This window comes from Schistocerca gregaria, chromosome 3, assembly GCF_023897955.1.
Source record: "Schistocerca gregaria isolate iqSchGreg1 chromosome 3, iqSchGreg1.2, whole genome shotgun sequence".
In the NCBI taxonomy this organism is placed as follows: domain Eukaryota; kingdom Metazoa; phylum Arthropoda; class Insecta; order Orthoptera; family Acrididae; genus Schistocerca; species Schistocerca gregaria.
The window spans coordinates 787,974,100-787,994,685 of record NC_064922.1 but is presented as its reverse complement, the minus strand read 5'-3'; the positions used below and the strand labels follow the sequence as shown (position 1 = coordinate 787,994,685).

The 20,586-nt window shown below is 41.5% G+C and overlaps 1 protein-coding gene across 2 annotated transcripts in view; it reads right to left on the bottom strand.

Annotated features, from left to right (window-relative positions):
- LOC126354240 (sialin-like) overlaps positions 1 to 20,586 on the bottom strand; it is a 516,792-nt gene that overhangs the window by 20,358 nt on the left and 475,848 nt on the right. The window contains exons 3-6 of one of the 2 annotated variants that reach the window (XM_050003742.1): positions 20,290 to 20,523; positions 16,323 to 16,407; positions 13,859 to 14,076; positions 10,355 to 10,507 (exon numbers count right to left, since the gene is read on the bottom strand). In XM_050003742.1, coding sequence (XP_049859699.1) covers positions 10,355 to 10,507; positions 13,859 to 14,076; positions 16,323 to 16,407; positions 20,290 to 20,523 — 690 coding nt within the window. The remainder of the gene's footprint in view (positions 1 to 10,354; positions 10,508 to 13,858; positions 14,077 to 16,322; positions 16,408 to 20,289; positions 20,524 to 20,586) is intronic. The other variant, XM_050003740.1, reaches the window with a different exon arrangement.

Below are 20,586 nucleotides of genomic sequence, written 5' to 3'. Positions count from 1 at the left end.
CTCCTGAACTAAATGCTCAAGATTATTCGTTTGTGTATGGACCTAAAGCACAAAGCATAATTTTGTTACGCTGCTCAATTGTTATCTGGGGTTGTCAACATAACGTAATGTCTACATCACGTATGTAGTTGTACTTCATAATCGTATAGCTGTGCAGTCTGTAAAATGGACGCTGAAGAATTCAGAAACTTTAAGAGTATTACCGACTTCACTACCACACGAAAAGTTGATTTACAATGTAACAATGTACATTTTAGAAACGTCAGCCATTGTGTAAAGTAACTCATACGTAATTAGAGCTTTTGGAGGTCACTTTGAAGGAGATCACAATTTGTCATTTCCTCACAGTATGTAAATACAGTGCAAAAACTAGTCACGGTTCGACCCCCCCCCCCCCCCTCCACTCGGAGGTTCAAGTTATCCGTCGGGCATGGATGTATGTGTGTTGTCCTTAGTGTAAGTTGGATTAAGTAGTGTGTAAACTTAGGTACCGATGTCAGCCATTTGGACCCATAAGACCTTACCACAAATTTCCAAATTTTTTTCTAACTTGAAACACATAGACTTACAAAAATCTATTAAATTTCATGTCTGTGGACAGGCAGTTTTATCTGTACCACAAGGCACAGAAAATACTTTATGAAAACCGTGATAACTAGCGTTATGAAGTGTTGGAATAGGTCATAATAGTGTGTGGTGTATTAGTATCTGTTGTTTATGTTCTGATTCTAGTTCTACATTAGTTACAAACTTTGCCCTGTCAAAAAAGACACTACTGTGACTAGTGTATACATGAAAATTTTGTGAATTAACATTAATTATAATAATCCTCGATATTAGTTCAAATTTCGTAACGTAAAATGGAGACATTATCTTTTCATATGAAATAAAGGATGTTGATATTTGGTTAAAAACGAGTCAAACTTGGTGGATTGACTGCAGATCTGATTTTCACAAACGTCTATTTACATCGAAACTTTGTGCCTTGGGACCGTAAGTTTCTCTGTGCCTCAGTTACATTCGTCATATCATCACATAATTTTTATTTGTCCGTCCCCGGTAGCTGAGTGGCCAGCGCGACAGAATGTCAATCCTAAGGGTTCGATTCCGGGCTGGGTCGGAAATTTTCTCCGTTCAGGAACTGGGTGTAGTGTCGTCTACCCGATGGGAGGCCCTAGTCATACGACATTTATTTATTTATTTTTATTTTACTAATGAGCTTCTACAGCGAATTGAAAATTATTGTAAGATAAAATGTTTATTTTTAGGATTCAGAACATTAGTCGGTGAAAACGGAGCTCTTATAGAATTACTTTTCAATCCGTCTGTCTATCCGACTGTTAAAAACCCTTTTTCTGATGAATTGGTAGACATATCGAGTTGAAAGTTATGATACATATTAAGGTTTAAGGTCACTTAAAGCTTAAAAAAATTGAAGTTTCTCTGTCAATGGAATCAAAAGATAGTCATTTATGTCACATATTTTGTTATTCGCAAACTTCCTTTTCAGAACTTGTAGGGTATTTCTCGCTGACTTAGAATCATAAATCTTGCAAGAAGCAAGGTTTCATATGTAAGTAAAGGGAAAAAATCGGAAAATTGTTAATCTGTAATTGTGTCACACAAAAATATTTCTTTTGTTATACATTATCCGACTTCAAACTTAAAATTACAGTGTATCAACCACTATGTCTACTGACAGAGCAGCGTTGCACAAATGCTCAGACTACCCTAGCACTCCCCCATCCTCAATCCAAATTCCCGTTCACACCTCAGCACACTTAGTATTCCCCTTAAATTCGAACAGCATTGCAGAGGCTGTCCAACTTGGTACAAATTTCCATTCGTCTCTTCAACTTACATATGTGCATCACAGATGTTTGAGACTTGGAAAGGTTTGTCTAACCACATAGTTTCATTTGATTAAAGCACCTGAGCCCAGGTTTCAGGCAGCATTCCCCGTTTCGTTCGATGCTTAGTTGCTATTCCAATATAGCTGGGGAGCCTCTGCGACGTTGTTCGAGTTTAGCGGGAACACTAAGTGGACTGAGGGGTCAATAGAAATCTGGATCGAAGAGAGGAGTGCTAGGAGAGTCCGTACAGCCATTGTGCCAGGGTGGCGTAGTGGTTCTGACCCCAGCCTTGGTACAAGTTTTTATTCATAGCTTAGGTCTGCATATATACATCACAGATATTTGATATTTAAAAGGCCTCGCAATCCACAGTTTCGTTTGATTAAAATTTAAACATTCTCGAAAGTCTAGGAATTTCCAGCATCAATATCTTGTCAGTACCAGTGTCGTTAACAGGCAACAATCGTTGAGATTCTCAATCCCAGTGATGGATTAATTTTCTGTGTGCGTAATTAAGTTGGCACGAAACCCTCAGAGCGCAGGTGCTACACATACCTGGCGAATTTTTATTGTGAAGAAATATGTAAAAACCAATTAGAGATATATTTTAAAGCTCTATTGAACTAGGAATAACCTCAAACCACACCAGCTGCAACTAGTTATGTTCAAAAACAAAGCCCACAGAAAGTAATAAGAATGATATATCAGTGTGTATGTAGCCTTGCAGCCACTACTTTTTAAAATAAAATATTCTGGCTAACCACTTTCTGTTTGTCATACTAACAGCTCAACGTCTTAGCACTTATTAACGTGTTTACAGATAAGTCCCTGAAGACAGCACACCCTCAATACTTCATAATCACTCCAAGATATGGAAAGAAGGCATATGGAAAGCAATAACAAGCAAATGGGGCAGGCGTTTTTATATGGTTAACATTTGAAACTTTTCCTTGTAGTGGTATACAGCAGTAACTAAGGCTTTTCCCCTGAAACAGTGTTTTAAGATCACGTAGAAAATCGTAAAGGCAGAAAAAATGTGTGTCAGTCTAAGAAGAGAAAGATCTCGCAAAGAAAACGCAAGAAAATTTGTGAAATTACTACCGACATCACTTTCTTGTGAATGTAACCCACTCGAGCTGAAACTGCGCTTTGTCACGTACACCTTTCCTAAATTAGCAGATCTCTTGCGAAAAGTTTCGATGTGAACAATGACGCATGCTGCGTGACTGTAATTTTAGTTTCGTAAGCTATCGAATCGCGTTGGAAAGTACTTCTTCCTACTGAAAAAAAAAAAAAAAAATATTTATACATACAAACTGTTCCCGTGAAGATGCAGCAGAGTTTCAGGAATAGTTGAGGTGGGTAACACAGCTGCTGAAATGACTGAATCGAATGTCAGAAGCGAAAGTGACAAAATTTGTAATTTAACGCACATCTGATGACAATGAGTACACATTTTTGTAAATGTTTTATTTGTCTGCAAAACTTGCACAGGATACTCACCTTCTACGCTGGCACTTGAAATGGACATAAACACCGGTCACATGCTGTTCGCACAAATCCAGTGTTTTCACAGGCGGCTAGAATTTTGCAAGCCTCTACAGATGATTCGTATATAACACACAAACAGATGTCAAGTGAGATCAATAGAGGCTAATGGACCGATCACGGTAAAAAGATCTTGTGGCAGTGATATTTTTCATGTCTGGTGCAAAGTGATATCAAAAGTTGTATTTGTTAGGTTTTTTATTGGTAACGCCATGTAGTACTCTGTATGAAAATCACTGGCTCTGCTGTGTGCAGTGTGTGGCTAGTTTGCATTGTTGTCTGCCATTGTAGTGTTGGGCAACGCGTAGCGTTGCGCAGTTGGAGGTGAGCCGCCAGCAGTGGTGGATGTGGTGAGAGAAATGGCGGAGTTTTGAAATTTGTAAGACTGGATGCTATGAACTGCTATATATATTATGACTTTTGAACACTATTGAGGTAAATACATTGTTTGTTCTCTATCAAAATCTTTCATTTGCTAACTATGCCTATCAGTAGTTAGTGCCTTCAGTAGCTTGAATCTTTTATTTAGCTGGCAGTAGTGGCGCTCGCTGCATTGCAGTAGTTCGAGTAACGAAGATTTTTGGTGAGGTAAGTGATTTGTGCAAGGTATAGATTAATGTTAGTCAGGGCCATTCTTTTTTTAGGGATTATTGAAAGTCAGATTGCGTTGCGCTAAAAAATATTGTGTGTCAGTTTAAGCACAGTCATGTATAATTGTTCTGAGGGGACGTTGTGTCCAAGTGCGCGAGAGTTCTTTTTTTTTGTTCATGTGTTGTTTTTTGTCTTTGATGTAAGACTATAGGATCTCCTAGTTTTTGTTACTTCTGGTTTTTTTTAGTTTCGTCTCATTGTGAGTTTTCACGAATAAATATTTTTTAGTTAACTCATTATACCGGACGGCTATGCAATTATTTGTTGTAGGCAAGTCGCCTACATAATTGGTGACCTCCGATTAAGTAACTTTAAATCTTTCGTTAGCTATGTCGAACATTAACTGCAAAAGCAATGAACGACGACGGCAAACGATACGGTTCGATAACGGAAGAAATTCATAGGCTTCAGAATGAGATAGAAACTTAACAGTTGCATATTTCGAAAGATATGAACTTAAAGCATATACCAGACCGAAGTAATGACGTTGGTTCAATAACCATGGCAGCACAACCACAGGAAGTAACAGCAATGGAAGTACCCGCTGGTTTCAACGCTTCACCAACTCAACGGTTGCAATTACGGGCGCCCCCATTCATGCCTTCTCAGCCACACACATGGTTCGCGGTAATGGAAAATATATTTCTACAACAAAGAATAGTCAGTGATGACGAGAAGTTCACCTTGGTGATAAGTAATTTGGACCATCAGACGTCGGTTTTGATATCTGACATTTTAGTGAACCCGCCTACGGAAGGAGCACACTGTAGACTGAAAGAAGAATTAATTTCTCGGTGTGTGAAGTCAGTCGACATCAGAGTCAAACAAGTACTGTACCAAGTACCAAAAGAAACGGGGAGATAGGACCCCGTCAGAATACTGGCGTCATTTACGCAGCCTGGTAGATAGATCGACAGTCTCTGATAGACTGTTACTCCACATATGGCAACAATAGCTATCAATGCAAGTAAGAACTACACTAGCTATATACGACGAAAGATCAGTTGACAAACTGCTGCTCGCTGCAGACAGAATCTACGAGACGCACGTGCCTACTGCAACAGTCGCAATGACGTCGACAGATGCCACGTACGGTAACTACCAATACCAGCAAGACAAAACAGACGATATAACAGTAAACTGTGCCGCGGTCGCAACGCGACAAACAACAAAAAGTTCAAACGAAAGTAGAGATTTAAAAACTGCAATAGAGGATTTGCGAGCGCAACTACGCACGCTACAGCGACCACAAGTTATCTTTAAGCGCAAGAGAGACCGGGCTGGGCGTGAAACACGAAGTCAACAAGAGGACGAGCGTAAGGTGTGTTGGTACCATAAACCTAACTCCAAGCGGAAGCTGTGGTGCGACTTTTCTCAAGGCAGACCAAGACCATTCATTTCAGAAATATTGCGCAAGACGGAATTCGACAGTGTCCACACACTATCGCACCCAGGAGCCAACGCTACAATAAAGCTGCTGACAGACAGCTATGTGTGGCCTATGAAAAGAGACGCGCGCATTTGGGCACGTTCCTGCATTCCTTGTCAACAGAGTAAAGTAGGACGACATGCGCTTGCTGATATTGGAGATTTTCAAGGTACCTCTGCTAGATTCGCACACGTTCACGTGGACCTGGTTGGACCTCTCCCACAGTCAGAGGGTTACAGATATTTGTTTACGGCCGTAGATAGGTGCACAAGATGGGCAGAAACAACTCCAATAGTCGAAATTTAAGCCGAAACTACTGCTAAGACGTTTCTTTGTACGTGGGTTGCCCGTTTTGGATGCCCCCTTCATGTCACAACTGACCAAGGACGTCAGTTCGAATCTACGTTGTTGCTCGAGCTATCCAAAATGTGTGGTTTCCAACGCCACCACACCACTGCCTATCACCCTGCCAGTAATGGTATGGTCGAACGATGGCGCAAAACACTCAAAGCAGCATTGGTGCGTCATCAAGAGAGATGGACGGAAGCATTACCATTAGTGTTGTTAGGCCTGCGGACAGCTCACAAACCCGATATTGATGCATCAGTTGCCGAGATGGTTTACGGAGAGCCTCTACGGATTCCTGCAGATTATTTAGTACCAACCTCACTACCTGGATCAGAGGGCCTCACACACTGGGTGCAGCAGCTAAAACGTCACTGCACAAATATACTTTGCCTGCCACCTTCTCGCCATGGTAACCGTAAGGTGTTTGTACACAAAGACTTGTACAATTGCTCTCACGTAATGTTGGGAACAGACTCAGTCAAATCGCCTTTACAACCACCATATACGGGCCCATTTCAGGTGCTGAATAGAAATAAGCATACCGTGGACATAATGTACAATTGTGTTCCGACAAAGGTATCGATTGATCGTGTTAAGTCAGCATGGGTTTTACCCTCTCCGACCTCTGACACCACGCCTGTGCATCAACACAAGATGGAAGCAGAGCATACCAAAACACCGCTCAGTACATCGTCTGAGACAGGTGAATCACCACCATAAACAACCACGTCACCGCCCCCGAGACACCCGACGCACACCAGAGCTGGACGTCGAATGAAATTCAAGCATCAAGATATCCCTGGGGCTCCGCACTTTAAGTGGGGGTTGTGTGGCAGTGATATTTTTCATGTTTGGTGCAAAGTGATATCAAAAGAGCGCGAGAGTTTTTTTTTGGTCATGTGTTTTTTATCTTTGCCGTAAGACTATAGGATCTCCTATTTTTGTTACTTCTGTTTTTTTTTAGTTTCTTCTCATTGTGAGTTTTAACGAATAAATATTTTTTCGTTAACTCATTATACCGGACGTCTATGCAATTATTTGTTGTAGGCAAGTCGCCTACAATCTCTTCCTATGCACCTTTCACAGAATGTACTGTAACACCACTACTCTGTGATGATCATAATTTTTTTACATGTTTTGCGAAATTTGCGCCATTAGTTGTGCTGAATATTATTCTTGTAAATAAGTTATAAAGTTACATATGCTATTTATTATTTAAGAACGAGAATACGCATGAAATGTTGACATTTTGTAAGTAGACACGCTGGCCGAGTCAGAAAAGTTATTGTCAAAGAGTGTAGTAAACTGAAAATGCATTATCGCTGGGCGTTCGAGCGCGCCAAAAAAAAGCAGCAGTTAAAGAGTCGCAAGGAGACGATTGGTGCAGTTGGTTGTGTGTATTCGCTGGTGTGACTATGCAAAAGTGCGGAGCAGTGAAAATTGAATTGGTTATGTTGACGGTTGTTTAATATGGGCAAGCTATGGCATTTATTGGGCACAGTACAAATGCAGCAAGAATAATTCACGTAACATCAAGAGTATTGTCGGCCTTTGTTATTGGCTATGGTACGGGAAGAAGATCAACATGTACCCTATTTACCGCTAAATGAAACCACTCGACAAAGCAAAGGCATCACAAAGTGAAGTAAGATCTAAACTTTTTATAAGTAGAAGTGTAATAGACTGATCAGCATAGTTGGAATTTTATTGCTTGAATAACATTGTTTTCGTGCATATTGTCACGTAAATAATTTTCTTAAGTCATTATCCAAGTAGTATCCATCTTACCCGTTTGTATGAACCGAGGTAATAAGAAAATGAAGTGAACATTGATTTATTATATTATCAAAACAATGTTTCCATCTTTTGGACAGTTGCGTACTAATGAAATCTTTGGTTGTAGCGTGAATCATGTCAAACAGAATGATGCAAAAGCCAGTATAAATACATTTTCTAAAAATAGAGTAACTTTCACAATAAAAAATTAGTAGTAAGACTACGTAACTTGGAACTAAATTTCACTGTTGTGGCGCAGTTCTAATTTATAACTTGTGGCACAATTTGTAAATTTCATTACAAAGAAATATCAAAGTAACTGCTAAATTCAAACAATCTTTCTGCTTGTTACCATTACAACAGTCAGTATTACTTTGAGTAACTTAATAAGTTTCTGTCCACATCTAGTAAACAATCTTACTTTAATTGATCTTTGAAAATTAATATGATATGTTGTATATGTCTGCTATTTGATTATTATCTGACTACTGTGACATGTGTGGTGTGAAGTACTTGAAAGTGTGCGTTAGGTACTACTCTTAAGCCATGACGCCAATAACTATTTTTATGTAATATTGCTTACGAGTACATATTGTGTTGGCAGAAGAGCCAACACCGTCTTACTAGTGGGGGCCGAAGTGCACGCGTTTTAGCTCACGCAGGCTGGCGTGAGGAGGAAAGAATTATACTGACGTGAGGTCTGGAAGATGACAAGGAATTAGAGTTCAGAAAGCGGACGTAATTAGTTTGATACTTAACTTTAATCCATTAATGATGAACGTCGCTCTTGACGGTACATGATTCACAATATTATCTGTTCAGAATAGTAACTGAATATGGCACCTTGCTAGGTCGTAGCTAATGACGTAGCTGAAGGCTATGCTAAACTGTCGTCTCGGCAAATGAGAGCGTATGTAGACAGTGAACCATCGCTAGCAAAGTCGGCTGTACAACTGGGGCGAGTGCTAGGGAGTCTCTCTAGACTAGACCTGCCGTGTGGCGGTGCTCGGTCTGCAATCACTGATAGTGTCGACACGCGGGTCCGACGTATACTAACGGACTGCGGCCGATTTAAAGGCTACCACCTAGCAAGTGTGATGTCTGGCTGTGACACCACAGTATAAAGTTCAGTTTTAAATGTGTTCAAATGTGTGTGAATTCCTAAGGGACCAAACTGCTGAGGTCATCGGTCCCTACACTTACACACTACTTAAACTAACTTATGTTAAAAACTTATCTTAAAAACAGCCGGCCGGTGTGGCCGAGCGGTTCTAGGCGCTTCAATCTGGAACCGCGCGACCGCTACGGTCGTAGGTTCGAATCCTGCCTCGGGCACGGGTGTGTGTGATGTCCTTAGGTTAGTTAGGTTTAAGTAGTTCTAAGTACTAAGGGATTGAGGACCTCAGATGTTAAGTCCCATAGTGCTCAGAGCCATTTGAACCATTTTTGCTAAAAACACAGACACACACACACATGCGCGAGGGAAGACTCGAACCTCCGGCGGGAGGGACCGCGCAATCCGCGATGTGGCATCTCAAACCACTTGGTCACTCCACGCGGCTTCAGTTTCATTTTAATTGTTCTTGTTCCGTTGGTTATTTGATGAATGACATACTTTGGAAACCTTTCTTCCAAATTTTCCACTAACTACTGTTAATTAAAAAAGTAGTTTACCTAATTAAAAATATGCAAAGTTAACGGAACCTTGTTTCTAATCGCCATTGCCAAAGTACTGAGCAGGTTTTGCATTATTCTTCGGAATAGTTGCCTTTTTCCCACAGATTAGGGACTTTAGGTACATGGTCATATATTGTAGACAAGCTTAATTAGCCGGAGATGTAGGAGGCTTATAGTGCTATGCGACCGTCCAAGAGAAATACGTGTAATGTGATATGTACGTCATTCCTGGAACCACGTATGTGCGCTGAGATCAAGTGAAATATTTCCCAACAATGTCACCCTCTTATCACGTCTTTTTTGTGGTGTGCGCCAACGTGTTAGTGGAGTTTGCATAGCTAACAAAGGTAGCAACGGCATACATATTAAATTATTTTTCTATATAGCAGAAAACACGATTCGTATGCGTTAGTACTCCACTAGTAGAGTTATCCTATAACACATTGTGGTTCCTAACTTTCAACCCGCTGGTTTCCAGACAAGGGTTTCTTATCTCAAATGGATACTTTAGTATCCCTCAAAATTTGTTTCACCACTACGAAAACACATTTCATGTCTCCATAAATATAAAAAATTACGATTATCAACTTTGCAGTGAGATACTCAATTCTTTGCACACTATCACTAAGAGAAATATTGGTTCAGACACGTTGAACCGTGACATGTCAGAAGTGTTATTTGATTCATTTCGTACATCATTTACGGTGACTGTGATTTGTTCTTCAGATTATTAGCCCCCATCTAAAAGTGCAAAAAGTTAGCAACATTTCTTTCTTTTTGTCACGCTGCTATTGCGCTGATGTAGTTGACAAAATTTTATTATTTGGATTCATTTTCTTGTATTTAACACTCCGGTGAACAACGTTTCCTATCGTGCGTTTAGTGGATTACTACTAGGTGACAAGGAGAAGCTCAAGTTTATGTATAATATAAAAATATATATAATAAAAAACATGTATCTGTTTCAGCATGCTAGCACCGCGAAACAGACGAAAAAGGACGTATGGACGCTCTTAGACAGCGACCAGAAGTGCACACAGAAAAATCACAGGGATTCGTGACGAGTACTCACGCTGGAGATGTCGAAGTGCAGGATGTTGGCGAGGTAGGTGGGCCCGCTGGTGAGCAGCGTGAAGAAGCCCCAGCCGATGCCCAGGTGCATGGAGGCGCACGCCCACAGCCCGGGGGTCGACAGCAGCTTCTTCCACGGGATGGGCAGCTTCCTCTGCAAACCAGACACACAGTACTTCCGATAAATGCTTTTTGGATGCTAAGAAATATTGCGCGTGTCCTTTTAGCCTTGACCCATGGTTTTCAGGACGGCACGGGGAAAAATGCAAGTTGGATTTCGCATTACCGTTGTTTTCTGAAAAGATTTTGGGTGGCGTGAAGTAGGTCATTCTGTTCGAGGTACCTCATTCTCTTGATCTCAGCATATGAGGTCTTAACATTCTAAACGTACTAAGTACCAGTTTTTCAAAATTGGCTTTATTCGTTCTAAAGGCGCTACATCAATGCGAGTATATGACGAAGGTACCGAATAGTAACGATGAGGAACGAAAGTTGCTGGTGTTAGCTCCACGGTCTTCTTCATTCTAAACCTACTTAGCAGTCAGCGTTGAATTACATCAGTTTAACGCGCGAACGTAATAGCTGTCATTTTGCTTGTCGTGTTGTTGGGTTGGGTTGGGTTCGGTTGTTGTGGGGGGGAGAGACCAGACAGCGAGGTCATCGGTCTCATCTGATTAGGGAATGACATGTTTCCTATGATGCTCTTCATACCACATCGCCATCGGCAGGTTTTTTTTACTCATTTGTTGCATGATACTGCGAACTGATGGTTTTGGTTTCATGCTGTTACACGGCGCCCGGGTTTTATGGACTTACATGAACTTGATCCAAAACCACAGCACGATATGGTATGAGACCCTCAGGAAACAATAATATATCAACAAAAGGCAGTTGCAGTAATCTCATGTACCGAAAACTAACAAAAGAATACCTACAAATATATGGACAGGGGCATGCATAAATAAGTTAATGTGAAACGAATTTTGGAGACAAACCGAGCAGGTGGTTAATGGCATTGGAAAACCCCACTTTACATGAGAACGGCGAGCTTCAGCGCAGAAAGGGATAAGGCTAGAACAACACTTTATATCTTTTAACGTAAATATAGCTGTGACCGAAGGTAAGTGGCTGGATGGCCGTAACAGGGCTAGGCTGCGACCCGGTAAGCTAAGTTTGCGCACATTAGTCCACTCGCTGTACAGATACAAAGTGCGGACAATCTCACAGTGTTAAGATATTTACATTTTGGTATGTTTTGTCATCGATTATAGCATGATTTCTTCGTTGGACGTACTTAGCCTCTGTAGTCTGAATAAAGTAAAGGGTAACACACTTTTTGCTCTGAACTTGTAAATTTTCTTTTTCTGAAAAATTCAGTGCATTTTTTTCGGACCTTGCACTATAGTTTGTATTTGATAGATGATAATAAATGTTTAATACTATAAAGTATTTCAAAATTCCTGTTACACACTTTGATGCTGTGGAGCGAATTAATAGATCACGTTTTACATAGGAACCCGTGTTCGGAAACTTCAGCTAACGCCGCTGCAGAGAGTCAAAATTATAGGCGCCGGCGTCTATAAATGTATGTAGATAAAAGGTGATTCCGTGATGATGTTACAGACTTTCTACAATGCCGTAAAAGGATAAATGTGTCAATTTGAGGTGAGGGTCCCTGTACCGGGAACGAACGAGTCGAAAGTTAGAAGCGAAAACCGTTCTCATCTGACATGGGAATATATGTCCAGATACTTTTGTTGCTAAGATTGTAGGGTAGGTAACTTTCAGAGGTGGTAGTATGGATCAAAAAAAGGAAAAAAATATCCAATAAACATGGACTCCAAAATGCGTACCTGAGGAGTTGCTGTGAATAACTCTCCTTTATCGAACAAGTGTTCATAGCTCTTAAGGTATGCGTTTTAGAGTCCGTGTCTGCTGGGCATTTTTTCCTTGTTTTAGTCCATATTACAACCTCTGAAAGTTAACTACCCTACAATCTTGGCAATAACAGTGCCAGCACATGTATTCCCGTGTCAGAGGTATCACAACGGTTTACGCTTATAACTTTCGACGCATTCGTTTCTGGTAGAGGGATCCTTAGCTAAAATTGATACATTTATCCTTCAACATCATCCTAGAAAGTTTGTGACATCATCACGAGATCACCCTTTATACACATACATTAACAGGTGTCGATACCTATTATTTTGACGTACCATGGCGTTGTTGGATGACGTTTCCTGATGTGGGTTCCTATGCCTCCAGAAGTGTGTGGAAAGAATTGTGAAACACCTTGTATTTCCTATGTCATACAATATCTTTTCCTCATTATATCACAAAACAATACTTTCGGTCCACAGCACATTTAGAATGTTAGGTCTTCATATGTTCCAGTATTCTACAAAACACGAATGAAGGCCATGACAGTAAAGCCGTATGGCATTGTTGGCTGGCGACACTAAGTGGTAGGTACAGCCGACGTGTTCGAAATGGTTTTCTTCCTTGGAGCACAGTGTTTTCTTACCGGATCGTTTATTAGAGTTGGGTCATACATGTATTTGAAGAATATAGCTATATATAATGGGTATATGTACAGTGTGATGTGTGATGTTGCATTTACACCAAGAGGACGGCCAGCCTAAGCATTTCCATCCGACATACAGATCGCCATCAGAAATCACACATGCTCTCACTTCGTGACACACTGCGGAGACGCTTGAAATTTAATCGAGGACATTGGTGCACAAACTGGTGATCGGGAACTTCACGCCACCATCTCTGCTCGCATTGCCGACCAAATACCAGCAGTGAAAATTTCATCTATCACTAGGATTGGAACTGGCTTATCTCCGAGTCGAGCGCCAACAGACAGGCATGCTACAGTGACTGCGTTAGCACTGATTTTGGAACTGTTCAATCTGCAACGAATCGTCTTATGTGCCTTGTTTCTTGACTGAGTGTACTATTAAAATAAACGAGAATTTTCTGTCCCACTGTGCTTTCTGACAGCGCTACACCACATAGTGTTCAACCGACTGTGAACTCAGTTTATTTTCATTTTGTGTCTGTTAGTCACTCTATATATCCAAGAAACGGTTATTGTCATTTATAAAAGATCACACAGCTGTTGTGATATGGATGCGTAATTGGAAAGTAACAGTGTTCAAGACCCTTACGAATAGCATGAGTTAGATTTTATATTGTTACCAAGACAATTCTCGACACATTAAGGCATCTGTTTTGCCCCGTTCTGCCTCTCTTTCGCTGGTGATTCATCTCCAGAGACCATGGTACAGACGCAGCGATAAACTTTTCACTTCCGTCAATTTGTTTTCCTTTTCGAGAACCTAATTTTTAGTAAGTGGGAGTTGGTGCCACTTATTTGCAAAGCTATTCGGAAAAAATTATGAATAATACTTCATTAGTCAATAATCGCAGCAAATGAAGAATACGAGAAACACAGTCTAGGCTATGACGGTTATGTGTTACGGTTACAATGACTCACCTTGGCGGGCACCTTGCCCAGGGAAGCCTCGATGTAGCGCCGCTCGGCGGGGTCGATGCGCGGGTGCTTGGCCGGCGTGTCGTACACGAGGAACAGCCACGGGATGTACCAGAGGATGCCGATGCCGCCGAACACGTAGAACACCAGCGGCCAGCCGACGCTCGTGTTGCACAGCAGGCCCGACACCGGCATCGTGATCACCGTGCCCAGGTACCCTCCTGCGTGCACACCACTCTATCGCACTCATCTTCCCTTCTAACTGTATCTAACAGCACACAGCGCATCGAAGTCCATTTTCATTGAGACACATAAGCAGCTTCAAATCGCAGGTTGCCGTGACATAGTCACGTCATGGTCGCAGAAGTATATGCGCTGAGTGACCAAAAGTGATGGAAATGCCCTGGATGTATCGCTAGTGAGTCGCTTCCCTGTGATTCCTCAACAGAACAGTAGGCATGGACTCTATGAGATGTTGCAATCGTTCTAGAGAAGTACTGATAACGCACATAAAGCGCAAAATGCAACTGCAAAGGATCATCGAGCATACAGATGTAGACAGCATCGTATAAATGCTCGATTGGGTTTGGGTGATCTGGCGGATCAAGTCACGATTCTGAATTCACTGGAGTCTACATCAAGCCACCTACCTGCAACAAAGGGCTGTGGGAAGTCATTTTCTCCCTCTGAAACACGGCATCTTCGTCAGAGTACTCTAAAGCCATAAAGGTACGCAGATAGTCAGCAAGAACGTCCACATAAAATGCACTTGTCATTGGTCCCTGCAGAGCCAGAACATAACTTAGCCACCTCCTTCCTGGGCACACAGGATCATTGGCCTAGCTTCTCTGCACTCTATACGACTGAAGCACTGTGATGGCTCCCCAGTCCCATAGTTCAGTAACGATGTTCGCCGGCCCTTGTCAATGGTTCTGCTCAGTGTGGTGTCAGCAAAGGAACACAATAGACTCGTAGGCTGCCGCAGCCCATGCAATGCATTTTTGTCCCCACAGTCGACCTGGCTCACAGCTGTCTGTCCATCACACCGTATAGCTCTGTAGAGGCTACATAACGTCCCTTCATCAGACATCTGTGTGGAAACATTGTCTCTGCGATATTGAAGATGCCCTCCCCCTCAACCTCTAGACGATTTTATTCTCGGAAATCCTGATTACTGTGTACTGTGTAATTTGCATCTTGCTCTGCTGATCATCCCTCGTTCAAAGGCGGTTAACTCGCGATGTGCTGTCGTGTCTGCTTCACTACACACGTATCTGTATTTATTCCTTAGTAGAGAAGGGCATAAAACTTTCACATTTATTACATGAGCCTGAAATACTCCTACACGATCACATAATTTAATACCCTTCGGGCGAATGTTTTGTTTACTTGTAACAATATCTTCCATGATTAAACTTGTAATTCTCATTAGACGTTGTGGATAATACTATTCACTTCTTTGTAAGGTTGCACGAGTGAAATGAGAATTCTAGTGAACATTAAAAGATTGTTTTAATTTATTTCAATAAAATGTTAACAAAGTTAACAATGATTTACACAAGTTTTTTCAAAAACGTTTACCCGACTATGATTTTACACCTCAAATGATTTAGTAACAACTGTGCGGACTTTGAATAAAGGCACTGTGACACAGTACACTTGAAACTTTGCCTTTGAAATACTAGCCGTTGTAACGCTGAAGAAGATGAAGTTTTCGGACTCTCAGTCTGGGACTCCAGAAGCATGTGAAAAGTTAACTGAATGAAGCTCACTATGTGCAGGTGTTGGAAAGAACAGGAAAGGAATGAAGTATACGGAAATCCTTCACGACGAAAGCGTCAGCTTAACGACACATGTGCTAAACTGCACAGGCATGTTTAGCTTGCGACTGGAATGGAGAATAGTTCGATGGTCAGAATCTGAAATAAATACTATTAGGTGGGGAGGGTGTAACATGTAGCATGAGTGGTAGAGTCTCGCACATTGTAGAAAAAAATGAAGAATAGTAACCACATGATAGTTCATTATTTTAAAAGGTAAAAAGTAAAATCATTGGTTCCCTTTGGCCTTCAGGGAGCACAGTAGATCCACTGATCTTTAAACTAGTGTTGCAGCATCCTGGCTGTCCATGTACATTTCATGTATTTTGACTGGAACTCCTTGAAACTTTTTAAGTGAAAATCCTCCGTAGGTAAAGTAAGATGACGTATGCCTTAGATGAAATAGAAAAAAAAAGATCGTTTTTAAACAACAGTGAGTGCAGACGTGCTTGGGAATGAAAATTGTAGAGGCGCTACTCAGTGTTTCTGTGTACCTCGTACGGACACCTCTTTCCAGGTTTGGTGAAGAGAGTAGTTGTAAACATTGTTGTGGAATAAGGAGGAGTTTGTTCCGATGAGTAACATCGGCGATTCGTCGTTGTGAGACATAACATTAATTTGTCATGCATAAAGGCAGCGCGACTTACCAGAAAAGATTATGGAGAACCTGCTTCGTTCTTGAGGGGGCGCCCACTTAGAAATCATGAACTGCACCGCTGGGAATGTCACTCCCTGCAACAAAACACGTATTATGTCATAACGGAAAAGTAAACTCATTTTTATGATATATGTATTCTGCTATTCGTCTTTACCTTAATAGTAATACGGTATGAGTGAAATATTTCTTGAAAGAAGGTGCTTGTCACAGATGTGGTGTCAGTGCTACCAAATTGCCTCTCTTTGAAGTCCATTTTCTACCAAAAATATGCATAGGTTGAAATTCTGTCACAGACTTATTGTCCTTTTAGTATGCAAGTAATCGCACTGTAGCGTGTATTTTGGTTCATACTGAATGCATTAAAACATGGAATCAGTAAATGATTTCAGGTGTTTCAACTTGACCTAGACGTCACAGCCATCAGAAAATAGCAGGAGAATGTTTGGACTTAACTCATCATCCAACCTCGCTTCAGACTCGAAGGGCTGTAGTCCTCAAAAGGGGCTCATACGGTTATCCTTCATTCATGGTATTGAATTTGGGTCCTAAGACTCGATATATTTAAGGGACATTGTATTATCTTTAATTTTCCCTTTTCATTAACCATGAAAACATGTCTGTTTACGAAAGAGACAACTCAATACGTATTTCTTTGAAGCGTCCCATTTCTTCACTGAGACATGACGACGTCATCTTCATCATATCTGTCTACATAATGGGTAAAAGCTGGGAGTAATTGTGGAACTGGGGAAGACGATGGTTATTGTGATGGCGTGCTGCCAATATTATTCAACGTTCCTTTTACCAAAATGGAACCTAAACTTTTCTGAAACGTGTGAATCGTACTAGAAGAAATACATGAAAGAGTTACAAGTTAGGATATCCCCACTTATCAACACAAACGGAGCTTAAAGACGATGCTTAACTTAACAACTGTCCAAATTCTTTTTAAGATATGTTGTCACACAATAATTCAAAGAAATTGTCCATTTCAACCCTGACCTTCCGACTTCAGATAATAAGATTGATGTATCATTTCAGTCCAACCACAGAGAAAGCCGCACTGGCGGTCAATTCACTCTAACCACCGAGACTGCCGTTTCTTCAGCAATTGAAATGGACTAAAAATGCGCTTTTCTGGGCGGCTGGTATGAACTACAGCGTCCGTCTCATTGTCTGAAGACTGAAGGCGAGGATCTAAATTGGTAATTTCTTCTTGAACGGAATTCTACAGGAGGCCTACGACCCAAACGTCGTTCTTTCACGTCCAAATAATACTTCTCTTTTATGCTGCCATTTTCACCACTCTTATTTTTCACATCGTCTTACGCTTTATGAGAGTAAGCCTAGTGTCATATTCGCATATTCGCTCTATGCATGAGACACGGGGAATGGAGCTGGAATTTATAAACAATGACATTGGCATCCAGTATTACGATTAAACTGTGCATTAGCACCTTCTCTGTGTTTGCCATCACAAGTGGTGACGAAATTGTTGCCTTCTTTTCTTTCTTTTTATTATTTTGTACATAAAAAATCTGGGTTGTGAAAGTGAGTGTGGTACTACGAGCCATTTACAAGTCGTCTGCGGAAGCACAGAACGATGTAATGAGTGAGAATGATCTTGAATTCATACACGATTTTGACAGACTGGAAATGAAGTTCCTCCGCTACACAGAGGAGTGTTCATTACTGGACTATAAAAAAATACGTGTCTATTAGACAAGAAATAAAAGTAGGACCCAGTGTAACTGAAACTGAAAAATACAGACTGAACTGGAGAAAGCATGTACAACGTATATCTAATGACAGGATAACTAAAGCTGCAGTGCGATATAACCCAACAGGATAGACAAACTTTTCACGTCCCTCAAAGAGATAGCGTGAGCAGTTCTGAGCGGAACAGACGAAAAGGCCAAATCCTTGAAGACGATGATGATGAAAACGAAATGAAGGTAGGCGGGATATTTACACTAGACAGTGGATAGCAGCTGGAAGAAGGAAGTTAGCTAGTTGATTCATAGGCCCAGTCAACTGTTGTAGGTTGGCAGAGAGCAAGATAATTTACGAGGGGAACAAGAATGTGTACAGCTGAAAGCAATAATTTAAGGAAATTTTTAAAGCAGCTTTGCGAAATTCTTTCACCAAAGAGGACGAAGCAAATATTCCAGAATTTGGATCAAGAGCAGCTGCCAGCATGAATAACTTACACCTGTACCCAGAGGCTGGAAAGTTGCACGGATCACACCAATAATCAAGAAGGGCGATAGGGGTAATCCACCAGATTAGAGATCAATATCATTAACGACGACATGCAACAGGTTTTTGGAACATATATTGTTTCCTAACATTATGAATTACGTCGAAGAGAACGGTCTATTGAAACGCAGTCAAGACGGGTTTAGGAAACATCGTTCTTGTGAAACAGAACTAGCTCTATACTCATACGAAGTGTTGAGTGCTATCGAGAAGAGATTTCAAATTGATTCCGCATTTCTAGATTTCCAGAAGACTTTTTACACCGTACATCAGAAGCAGCTTGTAATCAAACTGCTTGCTTATTTTTGATCCTCTCAGTTATTTGACTAGATTCGTGATTTTGTCACAGTTCTTAGTAATTGATTGAAAATCATCGAATAAAACGGATGTGATTTCGGGCATTCCCTAATGTAGTGTTATAATCCCTCTGCTGTTTCTTTATCTATGCAAACGATTTAGGCCATAATCTGTACAGCAGTCTTCGGTTGTTTGCAAATGATGCTGTCGTTTATCGTCTAATAGAGTCATCGGAAGATCAAAACCAATTGCAAAACGATTTAAATAAGATAACGGTATGGCGAGAAAACTGGCAGTTAACCCTCAATACTGAAAAATGTGAAGTTATGGTCATAACCCGTTAAACTTCAAAATGGTTCGAATGGCTCTGAGCACTATGAGACTTAACATCTGAGGTCATCAGTCCAGAACTTAGAACTACTTAAACCTAACTAACGTAGGGACATCACACACATCCATGCCCGAGCCAGGACTCAAACCTGCGACCGTAGCAGCAGCGAGGTTCCAGACTGAAGAGCCTAGAACCGCTATGCCACAGTGGCCGGCTCTATTAGATTTCGGTTACACGATAAATCAATCAAATCAAAGACAGTAAATTCAATTAAATTCCTAGGAATAACAATTAGGAAAAACTTAAGTTGGAAAGAACACATAGGAATTGTCGTGGGGAAGGCGAACCAAAAACTGCATGTTATTGGCAGAACACTTAGAAGATGCAACAAACCTATTAAAGAGAATGCCTAAAAGACGTTTGTCCGTCGTCTTTTGGAGTAGCAATGCTCGATGTGGGACCCTTACCGGGTGAATTAACGGAGTGCATCGAGAAAGTTCAGAGAAGGGTAGCAAAGTTTCTATTATCGAGAAATAGGGGAGAGAGTATCACGGACATGACACAGGATTCTGGGTGGATATCATTAACACAACGGCGTTTCTCGTTGCGGCGGGATCTTCTGACGAAATTTCAATCACCTGCTTTCTCCTCCGGGTGCGAAAATGTTTTGTTTACACCAACCGCGATAGGGAGAAACGAGCATCATAATCAAATAAGGGAAATGGGAGATCACACGGAATGATACAGGTGTTCGTTATTTTCCGCTCGTTGTTCGAGAGTGGAATAACAGAGAATTATTGTGAAGTTAGTTCGATGAGGACTCTGGCAGGCACTTAAGTGTGTCGTGTAGATGTAAATGAATGTGTAAAAAGTGGTGGGTGTGATATACTAGCACACATCTGGAGATATTGAAGAAAACTACTTTACATGTGTTCAGCATGTGGCCGCATTTAAAAATTAACTTGTGATGTGTATGTAAAATGACGTGTTCCTCATCGATCCACGGGACGTGAAACTGACTGAGCGCGCAGTACAGAGGGAGGGTTAGGTTCGGTCGCGTGGCGCTCACCTCGGCCAGTCCCTCGAGAACGCGCACGGCGAAGAAGAGGTCGTCGTTGAGCCAGGCGGCGAACGGGCTGACGACGGTGAGCACGGCGGTCAAGAAGTTGCCCAGCCCGAACACCAACTTGCCGCCGAAGCGCTCGGCCAGCAGGCCGCCCGGCAGCTGCCCCACCGCGTAGCCGTAGAAGAAGCCCGCCAGGATGTAGCCCTGCCGCGCCGCGTCCCAGCCGAACTCGCCGTCCTGCAACCGCGACTCGAGGCGCTCCCATTCTGCACTCTTGTCCACCCTGTCTGTTTCACAGGC